The 19217-nt window shown below is 42.6% G+C and overlaps 1 protein-coding gene across 1 annotated transcript in view; it reads right to left on the bottom strand.

The window, feature by feature from the left end:
- The window catches only part of ACOT12 (acyl-CoA thioesterase 12), a 46579-nt gene that overhangs the window by 12587 nt on the left and 14775 nt on the right, over positions 1-19217 (bottom strand). Inside the window, exons 5-11 of the mRNA XM_054032924.1 lie at positions 17854-17998; positions 10126-10282; positions 6777-6896; positions 4546-4696; positions 2997-3052; positions 1303-1366; positions 106-189 (exon numbers count right to left, since the gene is read on the bottom strand). Of these exons, the coding sequence (XP_053888899.1) occupies positions 106-189; positions 1303-1366; positions 2997-3052; positions 4546-4696; positions 6777-6896; positions 10126-10282; positions 17854-17998 (777 nt within the window). The remainder of the gene's footprint in view (positions 1-105; positions 190-1302; positions 1367-2996; positions 3053-4545; positions 4697-6776; positions 6897-10125; positions 10283-17853; positions 17999-19217) is intronic.

The raw sequence follows: 19217 nt of genomic DNA, 5'->3' as shown, positions 1-19217 counted from the left end.
TGAAACAGAATACACTTTGTCTGCCCAGTTCTAATGGTGAGCATGATCTGGCCCTCCAAATGTTACTGAAGTTGGCATGCAACTGTTCCACAATTCTGTACTTACATTATCCAGAGTGCTGGTTATTTCCCATCCACATTTTGTTGCCAGGACTGTCAGGGTGGCTACATTGCTGTAACTCAAGTATGCCTGAAATGTAAGATATATTATTAAAAATGAAGGGCTGATATAAAAGAGAATCTCATTTCTGTACCATAGTTACCCCAGAATCACAAACCAGGCAAATGTATTTTTTCCCTTAAGTCGTCTTCTTCCAGAAAACACAGTCCAGTAGTTTCTGAATTAAATACTTTCAATAGCTGGATTGTGTTTTCACATGGCTGATGGCAAAAGAACCCTAATTAAAAACACTAATTTGGGTTTCTTTGATGGATAAAATAGAGCAAAAAAAAAAAAACCCTCTACTGCCAGAGAGACAATATTCCTCACCTATGAGGCTACTCAATGAATGGTATGCTTCAGTTTTCTTCTAAGTAATTAAAATCTGCTAGCAAATTAACCTCTTCACTGCTGTCAGATTGTGCACATATTTTGGCAGCTGCTTGAAAACAGAAGGTGCAATCAGAGGAGTGGATATCTGGACTGGACGCCTATTACTTGTGTTTGACAACATTGGATAGGTACATGTCCAGGATGGAGCTGATATTTGGAAGTGGTAAAAAGAGAATAAACAGTGCAAGAATCTTTAAAGACATGTTTCAATTTCATCTTTAAAAAATTGGATCATTCAGTTTGTTCAGATCTACTGTCTGTTTATATTTACTTCCCTGCAGAAAAAAATTTCTACATCCACAGAATTCAAACTCTGATAGTGACACACTCCAGTGCTGCCTCAGTCAATGGCAAATCATTTCCCACATTATACATGTCCAATTATTATTTATTTACTTTTAGATTTAATTATAAGGACCTAATACAACATCAAGGAACCAGTGGGGGTTAAAAAAAACTTTTGTACAGAACATTCTGCAATAAAATAACACTAGGGATTTGTATAAATACACAAAATAATGGAAATTTCGGGTCGGTATTGCTAATCCATCCTTAGTTCACCCCACTGTGCGTAAATATTGCTACACATACACTATACACATTTACCCACTCTTCAGACATTAGGTACAGCAGGTCAAGTTAAGATGCTAAATGTTTGGGTCAGATCTTTAGAATTGTTTTGACATATCCAAAATGTCCATATGCACCTCTCAGACTATGCATATGGATGAATTCAGATGATGTAAGTACCTGGTTGCTTGTATCCCAGAGATCAGAGGAAGGAGTGTCTTCCTTATTGGAAAGGATGTATTTTCTGAAATACATATTATGTATACAAAGAGGTCAAAACAAAACAAACAGTGTTCACTGTCTTCCGTCAGTGTACGACAACCACTTACATAGTATTCAGCATCTTCTGAATGCTTTACAAATATTAATTAATTAATCCTCATGTGACGGGTTGGATCACAGAAACCCCCTTGGGAGCTGCCACCCGATGTGCAAAGACTACCCCTGCTTCTGTTTTCCCTGCCAGCTCAGGATCCCAGCACCCTGTCTTGCTGAGCCAGACACTCCCGTCTGCTCCAACACAGACCCAGGGTCTGAATCACTTGTCCCAAAGCTGCAAGTTTACCTGAAAACAGCTCACAGTAGAGTGCTTGTCTTTAGCACTCAGATGCCCAACTCCCAGTGGGGTCTAAACCCAGATAAATCCGTTTTACCCTGCATAAAGCTTATGCAGGGCAAACTCATAAATTGTTTGCCCTCTATAACACTGATAGAGAGATATGCACAGTTGTTTGCTCCCCCAGGTATTAATACATACTCTGAGTAAATTACTAAACAAAAAGTGATTTTATTAAATACAGACAGTAGGATTTAAGTGGTTCCAAGTAGTAACAGACAGAACAAAGTAAGTCACCAAGCAAAATAAAATAAAATGTGCAAATCTATGCCTAATCAAACTGAATACAGATAATCTCACCCTCAGAGATGCTTCAGTAAGTTTTTCTCAGACTGGACATTTTCCAGGCCTGGGCACAATCCTTTCCCCTGGTACAGCTCTTGTTGCAGCTCAGGTGGTAGCTAGGGGATTCTTCATGATGGCTCCTCTCCCTCTCTCTTCTCTTCCCCCCTTTATATATCTTTTGCATAAGGCGGGAACTCTTTGTCTCTCTGGGTTTCCACCCCCCCTAACTGGAAAAGCACCAGGTTAAAGATGGATTCCAGTTCAGGTGACATGATCACATGTCACTGCAAGACTTCATTACTCACTTGCCAGCACACACATATACAGGAAGACTCACAGGTAAATACAGCCATCTGCAGACAATGGGAGTCATCAAGATTCCAAACCATCATTAATGGTCCACACTTTACACAATTACAATAGGCCCTCAGAGTTACATTTTATATTTCTAGTTTTAGATACAAGAGTGGTACATTTATATAAATCAGATGATCATACTCAGTAGATTATAAGCTTTGTAATGATACCTTACAAGAGACCTTTTGCATGAAGCATATCCCAGTTACGTTACATTCACTTATTACCGTATTTTCTCTAAAACCAGCTCAGTTACATTATATTGACTTATTATCAAGTTTTTATAAAACCATATAGACTGCACAACGTCACACCTCACAACAACATAGTGAGTTAAGTAAGCATTAGCACCTCTTTTCCCCCCCAAAAAGGATGGGGAACACACAAGAAAGCCCAAATATTTCTTGACTTACTCAAATGAATAGTAGCCATTGATTTCATCATGACTTAGGCAAACAGGATCAGGTCCAGAAATGCTAAGTGCCAATAGCTATTGCATCTGAGAAGACTTAAAATAATGAGCACGGTATATGTAAAAAAAAAAAAAAAAAAAAAAAGTTCACTTCTGCCACACTGTGAAAGATAGTGCCAAGTTACCTTTGAAATTTATTCATACCTGGTTAGTCTAATTCTTCTGCGTGCAATAGCTCCATGATATCTTCTCAAACCATCCTTCACAAGAGGCAAAACAAAACAGAAATAATCTGATTGAATTATGATACATTCTACTTCGATAATGTTGTGCAAATAAAAGACAATTAAGGATTATTTACCAAATGTAAAGTATGTTATTTAAACCTCTCTCCCCCAAAATAAGTGCACTTATTACAATGGAATTTCCCCAAGTATGAACTTGATCAATTTTTTTTAATGCGATGTATCCCTTTACATAGCAAAAATAATCTAAGTACCAGTCTGGAGTATCCTAGAAGCATAGTGTTATTATATGGACTTTTGCACAGGAGCAATAGAGAAGTACAATGCTAAACATTCTGCACTTGCCAAAAGTGCCACTTTTTAGATAAAATATTAATCCAAGGAACCTTCTACACAGTGCTCAACATGGAAAGCAATATTTGAGGGATTTCTATACCGCTTTAGCACATGTCTGAATTGGAGAGAAGAGGGCAGTGCATTATGAAAAATTAGAAGTGAGCACTGCACAATAGGTTTGATCACCACCTCCTATTCAGTCACTACTTTCTTCCAAGGCTATTCCATTTAGAATAGAAATTTCAAAAGCAACTAAGTAATTTAGGAGCACAAATGCCACTGAATGTCAATGGTACTTGTGCTGTGTGACTTAGGTGCTTTTGAAAATACCACACCTAATCCTCTATTTTAGTCTGTTAGTCTGCATATTTTTTCTTCTTCAACTGCAGCAGAAAGAAGCTTCTTTTTTTATTTCTGCTTCAGAGCTGGTACTCTGTTCCTGTTAGAAAAAAGGTACTGGAGTTAATGCCCTGTGAGCTGCTGCTTAGTTGAAGCATTGCTTCTCTGGTTGAAGTTAAGGTGCCATAGCATTTTTTGGAAGAGTGGAGATAATGCTGCTGTAGGAGTCAGTTTTCCCTTTTGAAACAAGATAGAGTTTAATGTGCAAGATAGTGCGTTGGCTAGTGCATATAACTCCTCATTTCCTTACAAAGTCATTACCCTACTAGTCATTAATTCACTATTTTAGTAGCTCTTTTATTCCTACCCTGGTACTTTATGGAATTCTGTGATAAGAGAAAGAAAAAAGCGCTAACGAAAGATTACACCATAGCAGACTATTCAAATCAACAGTTTTATAGTCATGAAGGTTTAAAAGCTCAATGAACCACTTTAAGGGATCCATGTACTTGGGCTGGAATTTTCAAAGGAGCCAAAGGGAATTAGGCACTAACTCCCATTGAAATTCAATGAGACTTGGGTGCCAGACTCCAGCAACTTCCTTTACAAATCCCCAGGCTAGTTAGGAGTTGTTCAATTACCCCTCAAGCTTTCTCAAGTTCAGAATATCTTCTTGAGGAGGAGGAAGAGAAAGTGATTCAGTTTATAACCTTGTTTAGCTCTTCACTTCCCTGGAATGTCTGACAGTGATTGGCTGTGTGATATGCATTATTCTGGGTTGGACTATATAAGCCATCTCTATATTCATTCTCTCTCTTGTGTAAAGAGCTGACCTTTGTAGTGGGTTTGACTCTGGGAAAGGTGAGGAGCTCTCCTTTGTCATTTACAGCATTAAAAATCAGAAAAGCGCTGTTAATATGCCGCGCTTGGCCTATGGTCCACTCCTCACAGTTGTAGGCCTCAACACGAACGCCAACCTCAACACTGAAAGAAGAGTTTAAATGAATTATTTAACCACAACAGAATGACACAGAAGCAGCAATGATCAGGGCCGGCTCTAGGCACCAGCTGAGCAAGCTCGTGCTTGGGGCGGCAGATTCTAAGGGGCAGCATTCCGTCCAATCCTAGGGTGGCATGGCCGCCCTTTTTTCAGTTCACCGCTCCGGCCGCTCTGTAGGGGGCGGTGGCGCGGAGGAGGGGAGCGCCCTGCTGGGAGTGGGCTGCGCGCTCCGTCTGCCACAGCCGGTGCCAGGTCTACAGCAAGCCCGGCAGCCCGCGTCCTTCCCTCCCCGCCGACATTCAATTCACCTGCAGGCGGGAGTGGTGTGGAGCCCTCCCAGCAGGCGGTGTGGCGGGAGGGGCCGAGCGAGCACCCCAGCTGAAGGAAGCCCTGGCCGCCCCCCTTCTCTCTCTCTGCCCCACTAGCTGGGGCGCACACTCCGTTGCCTGGGGCATGTCTGCAGCGCAGGGAGTCCTGCTAGCCAGCGCGGCTGGGGGAGGCAGCCGCGAGCCACCAAGTAAGTGGCACCGAAAGTTTGCACCGTGGCTCCGGCCGCCCTGCACGTGTTTTTTTTTGCTTGGGGCGGCAAAAATGCCGGAGCCGGCCCTGAGCAATGAGACAAACATAATAACTAAAGCTGTTACACACTTCTTGGGTACAGGGAACAACAGTGATAGAAATCTGAGTATTTCGGCTATATGAACAATTAATGATTAGTTTTCTATCTGGACACAGAGGCATATTTCAGCAGTGATGTAAAAGGTGGTGTAAGATAAATGTCAGGACTAAAATAGGCAGAAAATGAATTGAAGTAGCAAAGTAGTGTAGATGCTTAGATACCTAATGATGAGCAGAATGTGGGAACTGGGGGGGAAAGACTTGGGGGTGAGAGCGAACTTGCACTGATTGGCATTCAGATACGCAAGACAAGGGTAACTCACAGCAAGCTGGTGTCCTCGGGGGACCAAATTCAGCCCTTGATAGAAGGGAGTAGCAGTGGGAATTACATCTATTGCCACCTATTTTCTCCAGAAATATTGACATGGCATAATATAAGCTGAAGTTCGAGGAGGGACGGCTGTAACTTATTCCTTCCTGTGGCTTTTCCTGTGGCACTTCCGCCTACCTTCTTAGGCCACAGCCTCTGGTCTGGCTGAGCAGTGCTTATCACAGGACCAGGGGTCGGGGTCGGGGCAAAGATGGGTTTAAGCGACTTTGACATTTCCGGTCCCAGGCTGGCTAGGGGACTGTCACTTCCCTGGTGTCATTTACTTATGCCTGACTGCAAGGAGTCATTCCAGTAGCTGGGGATCCCCCTGGCAAAGGGGTATTGCAACCATACACACTCTTTGCTAGGTTTCAGAAAGGGTGTTGTGGTGTAGGAGCCTCTATAGTAGCCTTAAGTCATTGGAGGTTTCCCCCACCATAGGGGGGATCCTCAGAAGGTAGGATCCACTGTGTTTAAGTCTGCTTTATCCCACAGGATGGATACCAAGCAGACTTACTGAATTCAAGCATCAAGCCCTTTCATTGTGCTAAATAAATGCCCATTAACACTCATATTCTGCCCAACTTAGAACCAGGCGCAACTGGTATAAAGACTTCTATGGCAGCTGCACCCATTTATTCCAGGCAGCATTTGGCTGGGCTTAACACCAGATGTCCTCACCCTCCCCTTCTTCCTCCCGCTTCCAAAACAAGAGTTTTGCAACCAGGAAGCAGCTGCTAGGGCCTGGACTCTGCAATAAGCTCCACACAGATAGAGCCCTGTACCCACATGGAGTACACTCCAGGATCAGGGTCCAAATGACTACAATGTCCCATTGGAGACTTGGAGTTCCACTGGATTGCTTAGCATTACACTTGTAATTAAGGTTTGCAGAACTGGGATATCAATCACTAGAGGGTACGGATGATCTTTTAGATTTGAATAAACAATAAACTAAGCTTCAAACTATTCTTTAAATGAGAAAAGCAGAGCTATTTTAAAAACATTTCTTCATTAAAAACCTGATAAGAAAAACCCCAATGAGGGCCGTGAGACAAGCACATAGATAGTTTTACCTTTTCTGAAATGTGTTGTTAACTATTGCTTTGAAGACAAGACGATCACCAACAGTGGAGGGTCCCCGGAATTTAAACATATCAACTGATTTCAAGGTGGGATATGAACGACAGAGACGGCTGAATGAGAAAGCAGGAGAGACACAAAACAGAATATATGGTCTTGTAATTCTTTTTTCTGTACTGGTACAGCCCAGAATTATTTGACATACTTAAAGTAATGAGGTCGGCACAAATTAGAAGTTCACAATGCAAGCCTAATTTAATCCCTAGACTTCTCATAAATGACAGCACGTTCAGCTATATAACAGCACAGAATCTGGGTCTCAAAATATAATACCACTTCTATTGTGCTGCTTCATTTGCAATGCACTTTACAAATATTTAACTAATTAAGCCTCACTACTTGTAATAAATCTCATATTGGGCCAGATTATGAACCCTTTACTCTCATTCATTCAGTAGTACTGTACTTCTTAAAGAGCCCCACTCACTTCAACCGGGCTACTTTTGGAGTAAAATATTGTTCAGTGTGAGTAAAGAGTTCACAATCTGGTCCTATTCGAGTTAGTGAAACTTGCTCAGGGCCAAAGACAATGTATCTATGTAAGAACTTCAGTCCATACATCCTTTTTACCTCTGATAGTTTCTTCACATTTATCAGAAATTAATATAGTTTTGTGAAGTATATGATTATGTGAAACATAAATTAAAAATTCACCCAGCTACAACCTGAATTAATTTGTAATGACACTAAGGAAATATGTCTTTTTTCTAAAAGTTGCATCCAACTACTGAAGTTGAGTCTTGGAACTGAGTTTCTAAACATGCAAAAAAGACAGTTAGATGTACCACTGGCCATCTGCCCATGCAGAAATCCAAAGTTGAATGCCTAACTTTTAAAAATCAAGGCTTAAAGATATATTCATTTAATATAAATTCTCTTATTATTTTTGTTTACCTCATCCTTCCATTCCCCATACCTTTCTGTTGTTTATTACACTCACTAGTCTCTCTTTTCTCAATTTAGGCCCTGATCTTGAAAACACTTAATCACATGCATTACTTTGCTCATCTGAGTTGTCCCATTGGAGCCCCACTGGATTACTCAGAATTGCACTTGTGATTAAGTAATTGCAGGATTGTGATTTTTAAGTTTGTAAATTCTTGTAGGGGGACTTTTCTATTGTTCTTCACAGCCCTAAGCCCCACTGGGGCTAATGCAGGATAAATAATAACAACAATGCAATTTATTTCCTGACTCTAAAGGGTCACATTCTGCCCTCATGAATGTGCAGGAAAAGCCCATCAAATTTAGTGAGAAAAGCATACATATATGAATACAGAATTTCATCATACACATTTTTAGCCTAGAAATGACACAGTTTTGTAGTAGTCTCAGCTCTTAATTCAATTGCACTCTTTGTAAACTAATGTACCAGTATTGTTAAATGCACACAATTATCTGTTACTAATTAATTGAATAGAGCATCTTTATAATAGACACATACATTAAATGACTTTGTAATTTCATTAAACACAATTTGCTCTTCCTATTTAAAATGCTAAATGGGTATCTCATTTACAACACTCACAGTAAAGATACAACATTACCAAAAATACCAAGGGGATGAAAGGATGTGATTTTTTTAAAGGGGGATTTTTTCCTAAATATTAAGCTCTATTTTCCAAGAAAACAAAGCTCTGAATACTTCTATTGGTCATATAAAATATCAGAAAGGACAGCCCTGGTTCAAATGGATTTTCAATTACTGCAGTACTGTCTTTAAGCTGCTCAATTACTTTCACAATTTTTAGAAAGGAGACATAACCTTTTGAAAAACCTTTCTATGGGTGTTTTAAATTTATTCTTCAAGTATTGCTTTTTTCCCCTCCCCTCCGCACCCCCCGCTTTCCCCATCTCAGCCTGTGGCCATAGCAACTCTAACTGGTACCTACAAAGGTCAGAGCTAATTGTTGCCTTACAAAAGGTTTGTAGCGAGGGCAGCTATTTCTCAAGCATAAAATACAAGCTCTGTTTCCATCCAATATTGTCTCTGCCATGAGCTATTATTCCTAAAAGTTTCAACCTGATAAATTATGTTCAATATTCATAGTTCCAAATAAACTATTTTAACTTTCAGGTTAGTTGTACATTGACATAGCCAAGGGAAGCAGAGCCTGATATTTTGGACCAGGTCTTGGTTACACTGGCGTAAATGAGGAGTAATTCCTTTGAAGTCAATGGAATTACACACTGATGTAAAATCAGTGCGTTTTCTAATTTGAATAAAATGAGTTGTTTATCTAAGAACTACAGAGAAACTAACTGGCTATGAATCAAAATTACATGAATAAGGAAAAGGAATGGCATTTACTTATTAAAGTAAAAAACGAACACATTGCTAGCATCCCTGCAATGAAGTAGGTCAGGTGGTGTGTGAGGGGAATTCTGATATAAATTCAGGTCTCCCATACAAAGAAGCTTTGTTTGTGTGGGAAACCAATGTCAAGGCTGAGGTGATGGAACCCTCCAGCCTAAAGGCAGAAGGCAGAGCAGCTGCTCAGTTGGGCCATAGCCACTAATGAACCTACAGGGTGTAGCAATAATGCTTTGCACTTTTCATCTGTAGATCTCAAAGCACTTCACAAAGGATGCTGGGGAAGATTATTGCTCCCATTTTACAGATGTGGGAACTGAGAGACAGAGAAGTTACTTGACCTACCCAAGATAATATAGTGAGTCAATGGCTAAAATAGAACTCAGTTCTACTGACTCCCATGCCAGTGCCCATCCACACTTCCTGGTAGTGGCTCTCACATTGTTCAGACCCACTGGCCACACTTGAGTTCATCTCTGCTATGCATGGGGGGCTGCAGACTGTCCTTGAGCAGCTGCTCCATTTTACGATTTCATTGATGCTGGGCCTGAGGATTTTACCATATACGGAAGGATATTCTTGTGGTCAAGGCACTGCACTAACCATCAGGATCTGGGTTCTATTTCTAGCTCTGCTATTGACTTGCTTTGAAGCCTCAAGCAAATCACAATCTCTCTGTCCCTCAGTTCGCCATCTGTAAAGAGGAGATAGCAATATTTCTCAGCAGTGTTGTGAAGCACTCAGATGTTCTGGAAATAAGTGCCATAGAAAAGCCTATATATAAATATGTAGACATCCCCTGCACTTCAATAGGAAGAAAGATCACAATAGAGTTTATTTTCACTTCTCATTTGTAACTAAACTCTGTGATGACCTTAACATTAAAATGATGGATTTGGAGTACTTTTGATTTTCCACACAGCATGTCTTTTCCGAATCATATAGGATGCCATCAAACAGAAAAGTACCTTGCTGAAATAGTAGCTACTGTCTCCATCCACGCCATAATCTGGCCACCAAATGCATTTCCATGATGGTTTGCATGAGGAGGCAGGACAAGTTCAATGCTCTGCACATGGGTTAGATCAGTTGAAATAGTATCTTCCTCTGTATCACTTACATTATCTGAAACATGGTAACAATATATTAATGGGATAGTTAATTAAGTAGAGTTATTAGCTGTCCCAAGAGGGGAATATACTCTTTCCCCATCACTGTAGGGAACTATCGGCTTTTGGTACAATTAAAAAAAAATGTCTGTTGCATTGCCATTTGGGAATGACCACCAAACCCACACCAGGGAGTGCCTGAAGCCAAAAAGCTTCTTCTTTCAATAATAGCAACAGCCTGATGCTCTGCTAAGATGCAAGGGCACCACAGCCTCTTGTCTGACAAGGGAGCAGAATGGAGAGAAACAGAACACCCTAGTGGCAGATCAAATTCTGTTGGGAGGGATGAGACGCTATCCTTCATACAAAACCTATGTTAAAAGCACACTTTCAGGGAATCAGACAGCTATGCAGCTCTCCTAATTGAAAATGTAGGCAATCTATGTATGCCAGTAAATTTTCATTATTACTCTTGCTTGCTCTATTTAACCTGCAATGTGTTTTATAAGTAAGTAAAGTTTATTATATACTTTTGATATTAATGTCCTGCAGTACTAAAAATTGCTATACATGTGGATTTAAGGTTGTAGAAAATTATTGTATCGTGTTATACTGTATTACTTGCAAAATAGTGTGTGTTCATTAAATACTGTATTATAGTGAATAGCCATGCACTGGGGGCAGAGTTAGGGTTGTGTGCACATTAACTTTGCCAATTCATCTTTCAAGTGTTTAACCATGCAACCTTAGCATTCTCTTATTGAAACTATTTCAATGGACTTACACGTGTATTTTCACCATAAGTATGTAAACATACTTTAAATATGCATATTATACAAGGTCTAATTAAGAATCTAGGGATAAATTGAACTCTTGTGTAACTCAGTGAAGGTACATCAGGGATGAATTTGGCGCCCAGCATCTTGTGTGTGATGACCAGGGCCGGCTCAAGCAAAAAAAAGGGTGGCTGGACTGCTGAAGCAAAAAAAAACCCGGCAGCCGCAGGGAGCGCGTGGAGGGCGGTCAAGGCTGCTCACAGGGGGATGAAGGGTGGCACCTTGCAGCCGGGCCTCTCCCGGCCGAGCAGGCGGAGCCCCCAGGGGCTGTAGGAGGTGCTGGCTCAGCCGCTCCTTTAAAGCGGCTCGGCTGGGCCGGACTCAGAGCGGCGCGGTAGGTGGAGGCCGGTGCAGGCGGCGGGGAGTGGCACGTCCTGGGGAGCCCAGCGGCACGGTGAGCGGCGGGGATCGCTAGTTTCCCCCCCCCCCCGGTCAGGGTCCGTGCCCCTGCAGGGCTGGGCTGGGACTGGCAGAGTGCAGGGAGCTGGTCGGGGGCTCCAGAGCTGCAGACAGAGCTGCCAAAGAAAAAAAAAAAAGAAAAAAAACCCACGACAGGGCGGCCGGAATGTGCCACCCCAAGATTGGCCGGAATGCTGCCCCTTACAATGTCCCTGGTGATGACTTAAAGGTCACAGTCTTTTAGTCGCAAGTCAGCAAGGTACTCAAGCATATGCATAACTTTAAGGATGTGAGTTGTCTTACTGAAGTCACTGCTTAAAGTTACATGTGTGCTAAGTACCTTGCTGAATCAGGGCCTTGACTGTGAAGTGCTCTGAATTTAAAAAAAAGTCTTTGTATTTTCAGTTACATCTTGATATAATAGTTTCAAGTATCAGATGTGTAAGTCATTCCAAGCATGCAACAACACCTGCACCACAGGATTTCATGAGACACGAATTATGTCTTTGGCTTCTGCCCTAGTAAACTGTGGTTTACGATCATCAAACAGCCATTTGGATGTCTGATTACCTTGCACTTTGGACCTACTTAAGGAGTTGTATAACTTGCATTCACAAGACAAACTTCATTTTCTTGCTTGATTTTGTATATATTTGGAAGCTAACAATCTTCACATATACTAATCTCATTTTTGATCCTATTTTACTTTCTATATGTCACTGTTGATGTTGAACTGGTGTGTTCAATTGTAGAAAATATCTAAACAATTTGCCTAATGCAGCTAGGGCCGTGGAGACTGAACGTTACCACTCTCTGATTGCTCTTTGGTGGTCTTAGTTTTCTACCAGAAAGGGATCACCATGACAATGTAAAGTGTCCATCTTGAGTCCGCACAACCCAATTAAATTGTGAAGGTAGGTATTATATTTATAATAGATGTTGTTTTTCTCTGTAGATAATTTATTTGTGACTGAAGTTCATAAACAGAGATGTGTACTTCATACTGTAAATACTAGAAAGTTTCTTAAACATTTGTGAATAATTTCATGTTTTTGGAAGGGAATACAGCGAGTTCGATTCATGTCATTTCAGGACAGAGATAAGTTTGGGAAATAAAGGCAAATCTAGGTGAAGAAAGAAACCAGTTAGGCTTCAGTTTTTCCTTTTGGTCACATGAGTGCTCTGCACTTTTCCTGCCAGGATTTAGATTACCACGCTGAAGAATTTTTCTTCTGTTTCTTGAGAGCAATCTCCTCACATGCACATAGTTCCTATTGATTTCTTGGAAAGTTATAGGCATCAAGCCAAATGGATTTCTCCTCCTATGTGTATCTTAACTGGTGCTATTGGACTTATTTCTCCAGTGCAAAATTCAGCTTGAAGTATGAATGAATTCTATAAAACCCTTAAAAAACAACAACCCTAAACCTGTAAAGTAAGGATACATCTACACAAGGGGTTTAAGCCAAAGTGCTTTTATGAGTCTCAGGTAACTCACTGAATTCAAGTCATCCCAACAGTGTGCACACAGAATGCCTGTTCTGTTTTCAATCCGCATCATATGAACACATGGAGGCAGCTTTCTGCGAACTGAGGGCATGGCATTCTCTGGGGATAGCCCATGGTTCGTTGCTTTGCTGCTGAGCATTGTGCGTCCTGGGATTGTTTTCACTGTGAATTGTGGGAAGCTATGTTGGTTCACATTTTTAAAAATCCCATAATTTCTCTATCTCTGCCCCATTGTCTCGCACTGTTTATAGCTGCTGTCAGCCAGCATAGACACACCAATGCTGTGAGCCGCTGTGGTGGCAGGCATGAATATGCACAGGCTGCTTGGGCTGTATTACAGCACTCAGAGCTAGATGAATTCTGCACTGGACTTAGAATCATAAAATCATAGAATATCAGGGTTGGAAGGGACCTCAGGAGGTCATCTAGTCCAACCCCCTGCTCAAAGCAGGACCAATTCCCAACTAAATCATCCCAACCAGGGCTTTGTCAAGCCTGACCTTAAAAACCTCTAAGGAAGAAGATTCCACCACCTCCCTAGGTAACCCATTCCAGTGCTTCACCACCCTCCTAGTGAAAAAGTTTTTCCTAATATCCAACCTAAACCTCTCCCACTGCAACTTGAGACCATTACTCCTTGTTCTATCATCTGGTACCACTGAAAACAGTCTAGATCCATCCTCTTTGGAACCCCCTTTCAGGTAGTTGAAAGCAGCTATCAAATCGCCCCTCATTCTTCTCTTCTGCAGACTAAACAATCCCAGTTCCCTCAGCCTCTCCTCATAACTCATATGCTCCAGCCCCCTAATCCTTTTTGTTGCCCTCCACTGGACTCTTTCCAATTTTTCCACATCCTTCTTGTAGTGTGGGGCCCAAAACTGGACACAGTACTCCAGATGAGGCCTCACCAATGTTGAATAGAGGGGAATGATCATGTCCCTCGATCTGCTGGCAATGCCCCTACTTATACAGCCCAAAATGCCATTAGCCTTCTTGGCAACAAGGGCACACTGTTGACTCATATCCAGCTTCTCATCCACTGTAACCCCTAGGTCCTTTTCTGCAGAACTGCTGCCTAGCCATTCGGTCCCTAGTCTGTAGCAGTGCATGGGATTCTTCTGTCCTAAGTGCAGGACTCTGCACTTGTCCTTGTGGAACCTCATCAGGTTTCTTTTGGCCCAATCCTCTAATTTGTCAAAGTCCCTCTGTATCCTGTCCCTACCCTCCAGCATATCTACCACTTCTCCCAGTTTAGTGTCATCTGCAAACTTGCTGAGAGTGTAGTCCACGCCATCCTCCAGATCATTAATGAAGATATTGAACAAAACCGGCCCCAGGACCAACCCTTGGGGCACTCCACTTGATACCGGCTGCTAACTAGACATGGAGCCATTGATCACTACCCGTTGAGCCCGACGATCTAGCCAGTTTTCTATCCACCTGTCTCAGCACCAAGCGGATGATGTGGGAGCAGGAGGATATTCTATGGCAGCAGCGGCAGCAGGATAATCTACAGTGGTGGCAGCAGGATGAGGCAGAAGAACAGGATGATGCGAAGCTGTTGAAACAAGAGGACCAGTTTCTGGATCGCCAACAAGCATTCAGTGCTATTTGGGACCCAGGAAACCAGTGTAGATTGATGGGAGAAAATCATTCGGCAGAGCTGAGATGACCAGCACTAGCAAGAGAACTTCAGGATGGAGAGGGCCCAGGACATTACTGATGGCTTTGCACACCTGGCATTCCCAAGCTATATGGGGCAACTTATGGAACACATGTACAGAATGGTGGTCAAGTGTGCCTTTGGCCTTTGAAAGGCAGATGATGCTGTTTATGGAATAGGTTGGAAGCAACAGGGAAAAAATGTTCCAACCATAATATCTGCTTGTTGTGTTCTGCACAATATTGCTGAGCGCAAGGGGTGGAGACTTGCTCAGAGGTTTGAACAGCCAGTAAGGTGTCCCACAGAAAACATAAATACTGAGAGGAATGTTGCCAGTGATGCCTACTGTTTGTATTCTGAGTCAGAGGCCTGCACATATAGTGGGGTGGAGTGGGTTGGGATGCAGCCACACTTTCCCTGGCCACTGCAACACTGTCCTTGGCCACTGCCACAATCTTCTGGGAGAGATGCATTTCTTTCTCCTTCTGGGTCCTCATGTACAGCCTCTACCTCCTAGCCAGCCTGGTTTTCCTCTGTGATTCTGCCATCCTGTCCCACGTCTTCCTTTTTTTCTCCTTCAGGTTGGCCAGCCTGTCAGCAGTACACAGAGGCCCTGTCCTTGATGGTCTGGGAGTTGCAGATGCTGTGATTGTGGGAGTAGGGGGAAAAAACAGTTGTTTATTGTTTGTGTCACAGACAAGTCATGACAGCTTTTTTTAGTAGGTATATGTGACTTTATTTCCCGCTGAGTCTCTTACCATTTTGGGGGGAACCTCAGAGATGGTAAGTGGTGTGAATGTATGCTGTTTGCCAGAAGCTGGGAATGAGCGACAGGGGATGGATCACTTGATGATTACCTGTTCTGTTCATTCCCTCTGGGGCACCTGGCACTGGCCACTGTCGGAAGACAGGATACTGGGCTAGACAGACCTTTCGTCTGACCTAGTAGGGCCATTCTTATGTTCTTATGAAGGTGCTGAATGCATTTGGATTTCAGTCTACTGTGTCTGTTTTCATGCTCTTAGGGATGGGATGAGTGGTTTGTTCCAGGTTTGTTTTTGCAGTTTTGTGTGCTGGATGCACTTCTATGGGAGTAGAGGTTTAAAGGGAGGCTCATGGGGGGCAGGATCTGGATAGTAATTCCTTCTGTATGACCATTAAGCTATCCTGACTCTTGATAATGTTACACTGAGGCAGGTGACTAGGAGGCAGAGATTGGTCTTATACAAAAAGGCAAAGGGCAGATCAGAGAAATACATTGTGAAGTTATTCACCAGGATGGTCCCCCCAGAAGTGCTGCAGGAATGAAGGGGGTGGAAAACTATATTGGGGGAGGGATGTGTGAAACAAAATCGAGCTATTTCTCAGTGTTAAGTTCAGCTATGTCTCCCCTGCAGACATGGAGAAAGTATAGAGAAAAACAGAGTCCTGCAATGACTGTCAACTAGAATTCATGTTATAGAGCATTTTTACCTCAGTGAAGAATAGTATTTTTTTGTGCCTTCACCGAGCATGCAGTGTGCATTTATACCTCATGAAAACTACAAAAACTAACCAAATTTCTTTTCCTGTAAGCCCTGTCTCAATAAACTGTTGAATGTTGCACAAATGAATGCTTTCGGTGTTTGAATCTACTGCTGGAGGGGAGCAGAGAGGCACAGGGTACATTCTGTGATTGCACCATGCTGGTGGGTGCCATTTTGAAACAGAACAGAGACTGGGAGGAAGGCGGGGGCTCTTAGCTCACATCAGCCAACAATAATAATAAATAATACATTGTAAAGATAGCTGCTTACATGCTGTAGTTCCCTCCAGGGAACCTGACTCTTCAGTCCCGGCCCGGGTTTCTGGATGGGATTTGGGCTCAGCCAATGGAAGGGTCCATTGTAGCAAGGCAGGACTGAGGCTCACTTTCCAGCTGGTCATCATCAGGTTCCTGAGGCACAAAAAGATCCTGGCTCTCAAGGGGCATCCTCCTGCTCAGCCACCAGTGGGTCAAGCCAGTCATCCTTGGTGCGGGGGAAGAGTGTGGGCAGCATCTTGGACGGGTTGTACTATAATTGTATAGAATCGTGTCCAGTTCATCAAAAAATGGTCAGGTCACATGTCTTCTAACAGATTGTCTCCTCTTATCCCTCGTTCCAATGCACTTTTTTCTGAGCTGCTTGTTCTTTATCCAGTCGGCATCCCAGTCATGACCCCTTTAGGACATCTGCTTTGCAATGTCCACACAAAGGTCCTAACTCCTGTGGCATGCCACAAGAGCTTCCTGAGCTGACACTTCTCCCCAGGTGGCTGTGAGATCCAGGATCTCAGCACAGCTCCAAGCAGCTGGGTGAGGCATGTTGTGGGGCTTCTGCAGTGCTATGTGGTTGTATTGCCAAAATAATGATATACTGGGATCGATGAGCAAAGTGGCAAAATTTGGTTCTGTGCCAGCTTTTAACTGGGGGGAAGGGTCATCCTGGAAACTTGTGGACAATAGGAAAGTGAGGTCACAGAAATAAAAGGTTTCAGAGTAGCAGCCGTGTTAGTCTGTATCCGCAAAAAGAACAGGAGTACTTGTTCTTCGGATCCGAAGAAGTGGGCTGTAGCCCACGAAAGCTTATGCTCAAATAAATTTGTTAGTCTCTAAGGTGCCACAGGTACTCCTGTTCTTTTTACAAATAAAAGGACAGGTCAGTAACAGTTGACCTGCAAAGCACTGTGGGAGAGCCAATGAAATCATAAAAGTGGTGCACAGTGATTGCATGCGCATGAACAAAAGATCTAACTGTAATTCAATTTGAAGTATATCTAGTCCACTTTTCAAGAGTTCCCAATAAACGCGGAGTTAATTCACAGTAATGGGTTGCATCGTCTGTATGCAAGGTTTTCAAACCAGATTAACTCAATTTGATGAAGGGCAAACCCTAAGTGAAAAGTAAATGTGAAACAATGATCAACTCACACTTTGGCCCTGATCCTGCAACCTTACATCTGGAATCCCTTCAGGACAGAAGGGCAGAGAGAACCACCATGGAGATTTGCTGTCCTCCACATCCTCACAAACCTGGCCCTTGCTAGCCTCTGGAGTCTTATCCTCAAAGGTTTTTATTTGGTTTCGTCCCTAGTCTGAATTGGTCACTTTTTGGTCCCCTCCATTTGCCCATAATTACTGGTTGTGTCTGCTTTACTGACCACAGTGACCATCTTCCATATTACTCTCTTGCATTAGGGTCTCAAAGACATGTTCATGGTCCAGTCGTATTCTTCTTCTCTCAATAGCCAGACTATGTTCCAGATGATCTTGTGGAGACTGAAGCTTGACTGGTTTTAAGTTAACCTACACAAATGAAAAGAAGCTCTCATGTGATTGTATAATCATATCTAAGTGTGCTCTGAACCGCACTTTGAGCCAATGCCATTTAAAAAGTACGCTGGCATCAGCATCCTCTAGAACTCTTTACTGTAATTTCTGCAGTACAGCAAGTCATATTACTACAGATAAGGAAAGAGTTAAAGTTCAAGTGATTATGCAATATCTAGGTTTTCACTTTTAGTCCTGAGCCATTTGCCAAAATTCAACGACAAGGTGTTTTTGTTTTGAGAAACTAAAAATACAAGAAACTCACCAAACCCTATTTTGTTTAAAATGCTTCACAGAAAACAAAACTGGAAATGCATTTTCAAATTAGTCTGAGGAGTTAATATTGTATGTTGTGTCCCAGGTGAGCATTTGCACCCCTGCCACTACTTGCGCTCGGATATGCTCGTTTGAAAATGCCATAGCAGCACACTTTTACAGGCTGTTTTCCCAACACTCTTTTTCTGCATGTGAAGCCCTTCTGTCCCCAGTGTATTTCCCTTTTCACACACAAAGCATGTGCAAATTCCATTTATGCCTGGCCCTATGGGTAGAATTGGTCAGTTTAGTGGCACAAACTGTTTGAAAATCTAGCCCATTGGCTTTTGAACAATGTTATCTAAACAGGGGACAGACAAAAACAGCTGAGTTGCAAGGAACAGCTGCTCTCTGTATCCACACCTATTCTCTAGTCCCTTCCACCTAGGCCCAGAAGCTTCAACAAGAACAGAGCCAACACCCTGCTGCTCCATGTGAGTGACAGTGGTTCCACTGTACCTCCACCCCAAATCCTCTTGTCGACTTAGAGGCTTAGACTTAGAGACTTTGTCAGGAACCTAGTGTGTTTCTAGCCACCAGCCACTACATATGGCCAAAACAGCCTCTCCCCTGGACCTACTGTCAGCAGGGCATGGGGCTACACCAGTTTTCCCCACTTCATGTTCTCTCTCTCAGCCTTGCCCTCTCCCTTTCTAAACAACTCTGCCACCTTTTCCTGGAGGGATGTTAGTATCACCAATCCCTGCTAACACTTCTCTGCCTTTGATTCTTTTCTCAAACCAGCTCCTTTCCTCCACTTCCATCCCTGCTCAGAATCTTGCCAATTTTTTCTTAAAACAAAATTGCCCTCCCTCCCAGCAGAGTTAGGTAGTCATAGGGTTACCATATGTCTGGGGTTTCCCAGACATTGCCTCTTTTT

The sequence above is a fragment of the Malaclemys terrapin genome, chromosome 6 (genome assembly GCF_027887155.1).
Source record: "Malaclemys terrapin pileata isolate rMalTer1 chromosome 6, rMalTer1.hap1, whole genome shotgun sequence".
NCBI classification, from domain to species: Eukaryota; Metazoa; Chordata; order Testudines; family Emydidae; genus Malaclemys; species Malaclemys terrapin.
The sequence above is the reverse complement of the archived record's forward strand: the minus strand, read 5'-3'. Positions and strand labels throughout refer to the sequence as shown.